Source organism: Leptonychotes weddellii, chromosome 8 (assembly GCF_054177405.1).
Source record: "Leptonychotes weddellii isolate Sample4059 chromosome 8, ASM5417740v2, whole genome shotgun sequence".
NCBI classification, from domain to species: domain Eukaryota; kingdom Metazoa; phylum Chordata; class Mammalia; order Carnivora; family Phocidae; genus Leptonychotes; species Leptonychotes weddellii.
In genome coordinates this window covers 88,982,546-88,995,342 of record NC_138376.1, presented here as the reverse complement: position 1 = coordinate 88,995,342, position 12,797 = coordinate 88,982,546, and the positions used below count along the sequence as shown (strand labels likewise).

General features: G+C 36.0%; 1 protein-coding gene across 1 annotated transcript; it reads left to right on the top strand.

Moving 5' to 3' along the window:
- The first annotated feature begins 1,871 nt into the window (after window positions 1–1,871).
- On the top strand, window positions 1,872–10,753 carry LOC145723196 (importin subunit alpha-6-like). The gene is made up of 6 exons (XM_081829367.1): window positions 1,872–2,271; window positions 7,482–7,615; window positions 9,019–9,120; window positions 9,239–9,338; window positions 10,362–10,456; window positions 10,739–10,753. The coding sequence occupies exons 1-6, from the start codon at window positions 2,268–2,270 to the stop codon at window positions 10,751–10,753; spliced, it is 450 nt and encodes a 149-aa protein (XP_081685493.1). The 5' UTR covers window positions 1,872–2,267.
- Window positions 10,754–12,797: the final 2,044 nt, after the last annotated feature.

Below are 12,797 nucleotides of genomic sequence, written 5' to 3'. Positions count from 1 at the left end.
CACTGCTCCACGCCGGTCTGGGTTGTAGTGTTTTCTGGGAGTCGTAGTCTTTTTTGCATCCTCGGTTCAGGGTGATGACTCTAAATTTACTAGGAGGACACAAGGCTCTGAGAATTTTCAGAATGAATTCCTATGACGGGTACTAGGACATTACACGAGTACACAATACCCTAGGGCCTGACTGCCACGGTATATCAAGACAGGGGCCAAATCATGTAGGCTCTTGTAGAAAACTATTGGAATATTTAAACAGGAGAGTGGCATAATCTGATAACGTACAATATGTTAGGGATTTTGTGGTTTCATATGGCAGACTGAACATGTACATCTATATTCCCTGCCTCTCAAAATCTACTAAAATGACAGAATAAAAATAATAAAAATAAATGCTAATGAGATTTTAATAACATTTGAAAGCTAGAAAAAGGATGGATGAGTAGTAACTAACTTGCCTAAGAGAAGTCAACAAAAACAAATCGGTTTATACACCAGAATTCTGGAAATGTTCAGAAATTAAAGACCAGATACTTCTAAAAAACATACTAAAACTGGGCCTGAAAAGAGGAACATTTTGCTGAAAAGTCTGAATAAGGAGTAGTTAGTACTCTACCTCCAGATTTCCTCCATTACCAGGTTGCCAAGTGACTGATCTTTCCCTCCAAAACAGAAGGGTATAGGTTTGGTTTCATGAAGAAAACGAACCAGAAAGGCAATTAAGTCAGAAATGCACAGCTAAGAGTTGGGGGGAGGGGGTGTCAAGGTGTTGGACTGTAAGTGGGGAATAGTGAAAGCTAAATACTGAATTATGAGGCCATTCCCCCCCCCATCACATTCTGATGTCTGATATGTGCCTTCTAGTAAGATTAGAAAATTCTTCTCCAGGGAAAATCATTGGTCTGAGAGAAAAGACCTACAGATAAGGGCTTTTAGAAAGTCCTCCAATGAAACAGCCAAGATCCCATGTTATTACTCCTTAGGGAGGGCAACAATTGGCAAGTAAACAATCAGCTGATACACAAGTTTACAATAGTTTTCTTTAGTGTCTCACTCTTAAATATGAATGGATACTCAAAGATCACCAGGCTTTAGAATACAGCTGTGGCAGGAAAGATGAAAACCAAAATGATCAAAAAGGAAAAACACTCTGAAGAATCAGAGACAATGAATGAAGGGGAAAAAAATACTTCAAGGAAACTACAATCGATATCTTCAGAGAGACAAAAAAAAAAAAAAGATATTTAATTCCTGAATCAAAAATAGGAAATAGCTCTTGGGATTAAAAATACAATAGCAGAATTAAAAAATACAATAGCAGAATCTGTCTATCTACCTACCATCTATCTATTATCTATCTATCTATCTATCTCTATCATCTATCCATCTAAATCCAGAGCTGGAAGATAATCCAAGAAATTTCTCAGAAAAGAAAACAAAAAGAACAAGAGATAGAAAACAGGATCTTCCTCAGGGCAGGAATCATGTGTTTTTTATCTTCTATATTCTAGAAGATAGTCTCTTTTCAATGCTGTTTGTTGAACTCCAGGGTGGATTACAAAGCTATGTGTGTTGTAATAATTTAGAATTCTTTATTTGGAAGTATTAATTTCATATATTAGTGACTACCTTTTTGTTAAAAATCCACAGATGTTATAGAATCCAAATTTTAAATAAATGGCAAATTGAAAAACTTGAAACAAATGAGCAGGACATACAGGAAGAGGTTAAAGCAGCTGAAGAAGGAAAGAGCCTCTGTAAAGCTCCACGAGGTTGGAATTTTTCCGTTATGTACACTATAGCAGCTCTAATATCTCAAACAGTGCCTAGCACAGATTAGGCCCTCCATCAATACTATTTTGTAGGACCGAATAATCAAACTAAACCAACGAATGAGTGAATGAATGAGAGCTCGCACAGAGGAGTAGGGCAGTAGGACACAGTGCTGCCACCGCGACCGCGCCCTATTAAAATCCCGGAGTTAGCGCAGCGGCCCGCTCCTCCTTCGGTGGGTGGAGCTGGGGCGCTCGCTTCTCTCCGTCCCTCTGCCGGTCGGTGCAGCTGCAGCCGCCAGCACTGCGGGCGCCGCATGCAAGGGCTTCTGGGAGCCGAGCCTCGGGGTCTCGGGGAAGGGGCGCAGGTAGCCGCCATCTTGAGTTGCGAACCTTGTCGTTACGCTCAACGCTAGGGGCGGAGTGGCGACCCCACTGTTACCTGCAGCGGACGCCGCAACCGGGAGCTGGGAAGTTAAGACACCGTGTATTGCCACATTAATGGGTAAGTGGGAGTGACACAGGCCAGTTTGGGTGAACCTCGGGTTTGGTCCCTTTGGGAGTTACTGGTCCCAGGGGCCACTGTTATTTACCCCTTTCCTTGCGAAGGCTTGAGGACCAGGCCATGCTGCCAGGTCTTTTTCCTCAGGTTCCCCTGAGGGAGACCGCGGTGGCGGGGGCGTGGCAGCCGGACCTATTCCTTGCTGACGCGAAGGTGCGGGGAATACAGATCCTCGCAGGCAGCCAGGCTGGCCCTCGGAAGGAGCCTTAAGCAGCCGAGCTCATCCTCCTGCCGTTCTGCTTCTCCGCGCCTTGGTAGTTCCTGTTCTCGGTACCCGGTCTTGTCAAATGTTGCCATTCACTCCTGGGACTCAGCGTCTGTGTGAGTCCCGCAGCATATTAGAAGTTCCACAGTGTCCAGAATACGGCAGTGGTGGCCCTGGGGCGGGTGGTAATTGTCGCACCGTCGCGTTCCGCCAGCTGCCTTCCTCCACCTGGATGCAGGTGCCTGGGAAGGCTCAGTGTGGACGCCGGCAGGGGTGGGTTAGATGCTTCTCTCTAATAGCCTGTCAGCTCCCTTCCAAGATGAAAATTTAGTAAGTGTTTCCTCGGTAATGCCTAAGAGATGAAGGATTTGAAAGCTGTGAAACGGGATAGTGATACTTCAAAAGAATACGACATCAGCATTTACTGTTAGGCTTTTAAAACATTTAAAAATTTTTTTTTAAACCTCTGATTTGATGTCTCTTAATTACACTCAGTGATTCATAAAGCGACTTTCTTCCTTGGTAAACAAGAAACAGCTCTCCCCTTTCTGTCTTTAAGTACTGCTTGTTTGGTTGTAGGGGTTTTAGTCAGCACTTTGGTACCGATGTATAATTGTACTAATATGCACCCAAGCCGTGGAAATGGAGTCTTTAGAGACACAAGAAGTTCCGTTAATAGATACTAAAAGAAGTTAGAATTCCAGTTACTTTCCCAACCTCAAAACAGTTTTTGAAAGAGCTGAGTGAAAAATAAGCTTTTGACTGAAAAAAGAAAAAAATACCTCTGTTGCGGATTTGAAGTATCTGAATAGCATTTCTTATATTTAAAATAACTTGTATGAGATAGCAACCTTTGAAATACGGTCTTTTAAAGTTATTTTCCAGAAAAGGGAACAATCCTGTTGGGTCAGGCACCTTTAGAGATGATTTTTCTTGGACTTTATGTCCCTTTTAAAGCAACTGCAGTGAGGATGCAGGTGTTAAATAAGTTAGTACTACATCAGAAAAAGGAACAAATGATATATGAGTTGTTGGGGGTAGATTTTATTTGGTTAACATATTTATATTAAAGGTTTTAATGTGGTCACCTAGAGTAATGGTTTTAAGAAGAAGTGTCCAGTGTGTAGGTTGTGGAGGCACAAGGTAATTGAATCAGGTATGGGGAGAAAATATTAAAACTTGTTTCTTTACCTTTTAAAAGTATTCCTTTCTAAAAATTTTCTACTAATTTTATTTATTTATTTATTTATTTATTTATTTAATGTTCAGTTTGCCAGCATATAGTACATCATCAGTTTTTGATGTAGTGTTCAACGATTCATCAGTTGTGTATAACACCTAGTGCCCATCACAACACATGCCCTCCTTTACTTTCTTAATGGGATAGATTATTAGATTAGTAATACTTGTATATAAATAAACATTGAAGATGAATGCACAAATATATTTTGCATACATGAGGATATGTGATCAGAAGCTGTTAGAGGCCAATGGCCTGGAAAAGTCTAATGTAGGTGATAAATATTAAGAGGCTTATTGCTGTGAACATTTCATTTTGCTAAAATATTTTATACTTATTGAGCATAATTCAGCAACTAATGTTGAAGCCCAGTTTGCTCTACAATGAACTCATCTCTGTTATTCTCTTCCCAGAGCCTAACCTCTTATTAATGAGACAGAATTTTTATATATGAGATACTTAGGGAATAATGCTGAACATTGTTATTACTAATAAAGTTAGATTGAACTGTTTCTAATGATAAGTATTTGTAGGTCCACACAGTATTGTTGAAATCAACTCATTAAATACTTTAAGGAAGGATTTTGGTTGATTATAAATATACTTTAATTGCTAGAATTTACATGTGTTAGATTCAAAGGCACAAAATACTTTTTAAGTCATTCTGAAGTGTTCAGCCTATTCCATTCTACTTTTAGCTCCACCACTAATGAAATTTTTCTCCCTATCTTTACCAGTCATTATCAAATCTTATGCCTCATGTGGTACTTGGCTTATTGTAGGCACTTATATTTGCTGGATGAATCAATGAATGAATAAATTGAGTGGCTTGTTTTTAGTACTACTACAAATGAAATACTCCTTTGTCTTTTGAATTCCTTTCTTTTTCATGATTCTTACTTTCTTCTGATTCTCTCACCTATTTCTTTTTGGTTTCCTTTGCTCTTTCCTTTACCCCACTCAAAGGTAAACAAACATTCTCAGGATTTCTCCCTTGGCCATCTTTCTTTTATAGCTCTGCATGATCTTGGATGATCCTGAGTTTTGACCCATACTTTTTTTTTTTAAGTTTTATTGATTTTATTTGACACAGAGAGAGAGCACTAGCAGGGGGAGTGGCAGGCAGAGGGAGAGGGAGAAGCAGGCTCCCCACTGAGCATGATCCTGGGATCATGACCCAAGCCAAAGGCAGACGCTTAACCATCTGAGCCATCCAGGTGCCCCTTGACCCATACTTTTAACCGTCCTAGGTCTTAATCTCCTGTATGTGCCCTATTTTATAAGTATAATACGTTTAAAATGAAAGTTACTATACATCTATTAGAATGGCTACAATTACCAACAAAATATGACAATACCAAGTGTAGGCAGAGCATAGAGCAACAGGAAGTCTTATACATTGCTGATGGAATACTTTGCAGTTTGGCAGTTTCTTATAAAATGTGAAGCATACACTTGCCGTGTTATCCATCAGTCCTACTTCTAAATATTTACCCGAGACAAATGAAAACTTACATTTACACAAAAACCTGTACATGAATATTTATAACAGATTTATTCATAACTGCACTAAACTAGAAACTAATGTCCTTCAACTAATGAATGGATAAACTGTGGAGTATCTATGCAATAGAATACTACTCAACAAGAAGAAGGAATAAATTATTTATATATGCCAACAGTATGGATCTCACAAATGCACTGCTAAATAAAAGAAGCCAATTTAAGACTATATACTGTTATTATTCCATTTATGGTGAAATTCAAGAAAAGTCAGAACTGTGAAGATGGAGAACCAATCAGTGGTTACCAGGTATTAAGGGTCGGAGAGGGGTTAATAGGAGCAGCATGACCAGGTTTTTTAGGGGTCATGGAGCTGTTCTGTATCTTGATTGTGATAGTTTTATGCCTGTGCATTTGTCAGATTCATAAAACTTTATACCAAAAGAGTGATTTTTTTCACTGTATATAAATTAAAAAATAGGGACACCTGGGTGTCTCAGTTGGTTAAGCATCTGCCTTTGGCTTGGGTCGAGATCCCAGGGTGCTGGGATCAAGTCCCGTATCGGGCTCCTTGCTCATCAGGGAGCCTGCTTCTCCCTGGGCTTGCCGCTCTCTCTCTCTTTCCATCTCTTGCTCTCTCTCTGACAAATAAAATATTTTAAAAAAATTTAAAAATAAAACAATTCATTGTTTTCATCTCAAAAACAAGCAGGCAATCAAACAAAACCATCACTCTGATACTCCATCTTTATTTCCTGTCTTGGCTTATTTTGTTGCCATACTGAAATAGATCAAGCTAAAAACCAAGGAGTCATCCTAATCTCCTTTTTCTTCTTGACCACATATTCCTTACATTTATTTGGTCTCTAATTCTTATTGAATCAATTTCTGCAGTGTTTCAGAAATCAACCAGTCTCAGTGCAGCTGCTAATTTAGTTCAGGTCTTCATCATCAAAGTTTGAAACAATGTTCTTTTCAATTTTTTTAATTGTTACTTAGGACCAAATCCAAATTTCTCAACCTGATTGCAGGAACCATATGTGTTCTTAGTTACCTTTCTAGCTTTACTTCCTGCCTTTTCTCCCACAAATCTTCTCGTTTAGGCACGCTTAATCTCTTATTGTTTTGTGTTTATGCCAGTCTTCTGCAAGAACCCTTTGCCTTTGCATATATTCCCTCTGCTTGAAATGCTTCTTCCTTCCCGATTTTCCCTTTGCATCCTCTTCCCTGACAAATTCTTGCTCTTTTAAGATAACCATCAGAGCTCCCTAAGGCACAGTTAGTTGCTATTTCTTCTATGCTCTCTCAGGATTTAATGCATATGTTTTAGTGTACTTTACTATTTCGAGTATAATTTACGAGTTCAGTAGTCTATCTTCGACATCAGAGATGGCAGATAAATGCCAGCCTTTCCTTTTCTTCTGTTTACTTCCTAAGTGTTAATTGATCACAACATTCTCTCTGGTTTCTAAAAGTAAAATTGTCTTATTATTTTAAATGTAAAATGTTATGTAAAATATTATAAATATACTTATAAGAATATGTTTATATAAATGTTAATGTTTTCAAATACATTTATAATAAAATTACTTAAAATAAAGTATACAGGTATTTCAGTATTTAAAAAGAATTATACCCTAGTATTGCAGATTATTTTTGCAGTCATGACTGAAGTCATGACCTATGCAGCCTTAGGTCTGAAGACAGCACCTTAAGTAAATTAAAGAAGCCAGGCCCCGCAAAATATTTGAGGGATGCTTATTGAAGCCTAATATCATATTCCATTGAAAATAAGATACTTTACTCTGGCTATCTTTTGATCTTGCCAGGAGCTGTAGAAGTTTTTTACCCAACTATTTCATGATTGATTATATCCTGGCTGACAGTGATTTTAAGATGCATCCCACTTCAGAAAGGTTAAAACACCAGGCATTGGGGAGTGCATCTTAAAATCAGTGAAGTTAGGGTAATGACTTTATCTGTGTTTAGACCAAAATCTATTATTTGTTTGATAGTTTAGTCCAAAAATATTTGGTCACTTTGCTCCAATTTTGATATGGGAATGAGGGAAATGTATTCTTTGTACATAATTTTCAGAATTGATTTTGTCAGTCTATTTAAGTAGTAAGCATGAACTTAATTTTCCTAGTAAACATCTCATGTTGTTTTGAGAATATCAGTATCTGTTTTTTTTCTTTCCTAAAGATGCCATGGCTAGTCCAGGGAAAGATAACTATAGAATGAAAAGTTACAAGAATAAAGCCCTAAATCCCCAAGAGATGCGTAGACGAAGAGAAGAAGAAGGAATACAGCTTCGAAAACAAAAAAGGGAAGAGCAGGTAGGTGTTTTAAAATATTTAAATGTTTAACACAGAAGCATCAATATATAGATTTTAGAAGTTACATTATTATTGCTTATTTTTAGATAATTTAAAAGGAAAAAGTGTTTTTAGGAAATTGAATATAAATAAATCTGTTCTTTAATTTACTAGACTCCAGGAGTAATTCATGAATCAGAATCCTGTGCTATTTTTAATCACTGAAGAGAACAGCTTTTCTGTTTTATTGATAAACCTTTATGTTAATCATATTTTATCCCAGTGTTAAGAAATTTTTACTATTGAGCCTATGTAGATCACTTCCATTTGTCCTTGTAAAATTTGCCCCCCCCGCCAAAAACATTGTATTCATTTGTTGCTTTGTGGTTTTCATACTTCTTGCTCCAAAGTTAATTAGTCCTCTTCCTATGCTACTCATACTATTCCTTCTATAGTCTCATCAGCCACCTAGCTCTCTTAGCCTTCTCTGTTTTGAACTTTATATATGTGACATAAGGAATAGAAAAACAGTTCAAAGAGTGCATCTCAATATTTTTCATTCCAAGATATACTTAAATTTAGAAGTATTTATAATTAAGAGGGTGTAGTCCTCACGTGCATGAACTAAAAACTGATGTGTAGAAAGAACTAGCAGTGATGAAAGTAGAGAAGGGCCTGTTTTAGAAATATGATTCGTCATCTCCCTATCTACAGTATCTAGCACAGTCCCTACTTTATTATAGTAGGGACTCAAAAAAAAAAAATCTGTTGAATGAATGATTAGAAAGAACTGTATACTGGTTGAAGAAGAGCAGTATTTCTTTAGCTATCAAAAAGAATATACCAGATTTTTTTCTTCTCTGTTTTGATATAGGAAATGTATCCATAAATCCCACTCAGTGACCTCACTGTGCCTCATTCCTCCTCTCTTTCTTTTTTTTAATTTTTATTCATTCCTGAAATAAAACGGATAGGGCCATATTTCCTCAGAGTTCTCTATTCCTTATTAATCTGATATGTGTTTATTAATATACCACAGTATTTCTCCCATGTAACTAATTTGCTTTTTTATTAAGATTTTCTTAGAAAAATTCTTAGACTTCTCATATACCAGTGTGAACATATGTGCTTTTTCAAATGCTATAAAACGTAAATGTGTACTCCACTTATGGGACCAGCCATTGTTAAAGATCTGAGATTAAGAATGACCCAAAGCAATCTGCAGGTAAGAGCTAACCAAACCAGGAGAGTTTAACTTCTCAAAGATAATTTAGGTCTTCATGGTATAGTCATTGAGAAATGCTAAATATTTAGAATTTTAAATGATCAGTTTGTTTTGTTCACTTAAATGAAAAATATAAGTCTATGGGAATTCAGTGTTTTATGGAAAGCCCAGTGTATAAAGTGATTTCTCTTTATTACAGTTGTTCAAACGCAGAAATGTCTCTTTGCCCAGAAATGATGAATCTATGCTAGAAAGTCCTATCCAGGATCCGGATATCAGTTCCACTGTGCCCATTCCGGAGGTAGATATACAAAAATGTATTTCAAATTATACTTAAACAGTGTTTCAGAACTAGTAGGTATAGCAACAATTATTCATGTAAAATATTTAAATGATAAGTTATATTTTCTATGTTTTAGGAAGAAGTTATCACCTCAGATATGGTTCAGATGATTTTTTCTAACAATGCTGATCAGCAGCTAACAGCAACACAGAAATTTAGAAAGCTGCTTTCTAAAGGCAAGAATTATTTTCAATATGCTTGCTTATTTGATATTAAAAGGTTCTGTAATAGAGTTTTATTTATTAGATATTTTTTATTTTAAGACACTTTCATTGTCAGTAAGTCAGTAGGTCTTAATTTTTCTTTAAAATATACTTGTAAGTAAGGTCTATTTTTTTATAAAGTTTATTTATTTATTTAAAGTAGGCTCCAGTGCCCAGTGTGGGGCTTAACTCACAACCCTGAGATCAGGAGTCACATGCTGTACTGACTGAGCCAGCCAGGGAACCCTAAAAGAAGTCTTTTTTATCCTTTTTGTTATATAAATAGGGAATACTAACAGAGAAGTTCCTGGAGAACCACAGGAGCATACTTTTTGTTGAAGCCAAGAGAGAAGGAAGAGTTGTTGATAGATACTTAGATTGCCAGTAGCTGAAATATCTTGGTTTTAATTTTGCATATCTTTGTTTTAAAATTTCCTAGAGATTTTATGATTCTCAAAAGCCCTCTGCATTTCATGAAAATTTATGAAGAATCCTATATAGTTCAGTAGTATTTCTGTGAATAATGAATGATACCCCGACAGAATAGAATGATACCCCGACAGAATAGAATATCATTTGGCTGAGAAGCATTAGGTAATGGCTGATAGGTAAGGAGACATCTCTGGAAAGTGGGGTATATTAATAAAAGATTAGGGGGAAGATTATCTGTCAGTTGGTGTTTTGAGTATTAGGCTGAAATACTCCATGTTGTGAAGATGACATTCTAAATAGCCTTCAACTTATAATATTTAAATATTTGTGTAGAAAATATTTTAAAATTTTTCTTACTGTGATTAATGAAAAAGAATTTGCTTTTCAGTAAACATTGCAATTATGAGAACATTTGTTTACTTCAGTTAAATCCACCTAAGGCTTTTAAACTTGGTCATTGAAACCTAGGAAAGAGTTATTTTGTGCATCCTGTTAATTGACACAGGGACCAGGTTATTGTCTTTTTGTGTCTATGTAATAATTTAATTCTTTTTTAATTTTTAGAACCTAATCCACCAATTGATCAGGTTATACAGAAACCAGGAGTTGTACAGAGATTTGTGAAATTTCTTGAAAGAAATGAAAATTGTACTTTACAGGTGAGTTCTAAAGTTTTTTCTTAATCTCTTTCCAGAAATAACATATGATTAAAGTTTCTAGTGAACTTCTGCAATACTAAATATATTGTAAACATTCAGGAAATACTTGGCAATTAAAGGAAAAGGTAGTGCCACCTGTCTTGCCTTAGTCATGTTTGCAATGCTAGTTTTTTCTAGGGACTGTTACTTCATTAAAACAATTTTGGGAAAGCTATATAAAGTCATTCGTAATGTTAATAAAAATTTTGTAGTTGCCAACCTTTAATAACTTTTTCGTTTCAGAAAACCTCAAATTAAAATATTAATGGGTAAATTTTTTTTGGCTCTTAGTTAATTAGAGTTGTAACTTTTTAATATAAACTCTTTTACCTTTTAAGACATTAGTCTGATTAGGTCTTTTTTTGGAAAAAAAACAAAAAACAAAAAACCCAAAAAAACGAAATCAATAAAATCTACTAAAAATGTGACCAAAGTTAGATTTGTCCAAATGAGCATTACTTCTCAGTTATATTGTAGTGTCAGTTATGTCTTCCAAATAATTGGCTGCTAACAGTAAATTACTGAAGTTTGCAAATATTTACTGTTTTTTAAAGAAAGATTGCTTTCCTGATTTCATTGCTATATATATTCTTAAGTAGGAACACAGTGTGGAATTACATCTATCAGGAATTGCACAAGACCTGCACATAGTTTATCAGTGCTATTGTCAGTAATGGAAGATTGTTACTGGTATTTGAATAATAGTTGTTGAAATTACAACTTAGAATAGTGTTCCACTGATCTGAGTAATTTGGGAAAGCTCCTCACATTTTAGATGATAAGCAAAGGAATGTGTTGCACACATGAATATTACCTATCATGATTTTTATGCTGAAAAATTTTGAGAGTGTTTACAATAAGGATGTCTGAGGAAAAAGCCACTTTATGTTATATATAGTGATACTGTCCATTAGTTTTCAAAGTCTTTAGGTGTTAGCTCAGTAAGGGCTAGAGGTCATGACTTCTAGTCCATTTGCTTCATATTTAAGCCCCAAGTCCAGACTAAAACCCAGGTCTCCTGATATTTAGTTTATTATTTGGCTTTTTAATTCTAAATGAATGAAAGAGGAAATGAGTAAATATGAATAAATAAAATTGAGTGTTAGTTTTAGCCATATATTGTGTGTAAAGGCATTGTATTACAAAATTAAAATATTGTTCCTTTGCAGACATTCTTCACTCTTTGTTGGGAAAGACAAACATGTAAACAGATCTGTGATGCCATAGTATGCTTAGTGCTATAACAGAACTATAAACAAAGTGCTTTAGGAGCACAGTGTAATAACTCACCTGTGTAGGGGAAGTTGAAGACAACTTCACAAATGTAGTATTGTGTGGCTAGTCATAAGGATGAACCTTTTCTGGATGAACCTGAAAAGAGGAAAATTAATTGTTGTGAGAACAGCATGTGCAAAAAGCATAGAGTATTCAAGAAGAACGTTGGGGACTTTGGCATTTATTAATCACTGAAGTTAAAACTTAATGAAATTCAACAGTATGGTCTTGGGATAGCTATAGCTTTGCCATACTACCCACATTCATATAAAATATGTTAGTTCAGATTATTGGTCTGTCGAAGAGATCTCCCAGCTGATGGCCTACCAGCCATATTGGCCTACAAACGAGTTTTATTTGTCCTGAATATGTTTTAAAAATGTGAATTAGATATTGGCCTTTAAAATATTGGAGAATTTCATATGAAAATCCAGATTTTTGCCGCCTTTTGACAAATCAGAAGAGTTGGCATTGCTGCCACACAGTAAAGGTCTAGTGGGGCTGAATAGTTGTGCCTCGCCCCCCCCACTTTAGAAAGTTACTTCCATTTTTTCCCTTTTTTTTAGAAAAATCATAGTCATGCTCTCTAGTTTGCTGTAATTCCCCACTTACTCATATCACTCCTTTTATTCTTAATTATCTGTTTTGTCAGCTTGTGAATTCACCACTTTTCTTTAATGCTTTCTCCTGGGGATACCTAGGAGAATTTTATGGAGTAAACTTTTAATTGTTCTTTAGTTTGTTTCTTTTTTTTTTTTTTTATTTGAGAGAGAGAGAATGAGAGACAGAGAGCATGAGAGGGAGGAGGGTCAGAGGGAGAAGCAGACTCCCTGCCGAGCAGGGAGCCCGATGCGGGACTCGATCCCGGGACTCCAGGATCATGACCTGAGCCGAAGGCAGTCGCTTAACCAACTGAGCCACCCAGGCGCCCCTAGTTTGTTTCTTTATAATTAGTTAGTACTATGGTCTTTTTTTTTTTTTAACATAAATTCCTCCCTTAAAAATTTAGTCTTACACATAAGAACTA

What these genes read in the sequence shown, in the direction of transcription:
- LOC145723196 (XM_081829367.1), top strand. An exon ending in AACAAAAAAGGGAAGAGCAG is followed by an intron (nt 7,616 to 9,018) that starts GTAGGTGTTTTA and finishes TCTTTATTACAG; the next exon opens with TTGTTCAAACGCAGAAATGT. An exon ending in CCACTGTGCCCATTCCGGAG is followed by an intron (nt 9,121 to 9,238) that starts GTAGATATACAA and finishes TCTATGTTTTAG; the next exon opens with GAAGAAGTTATCACCTCAGA.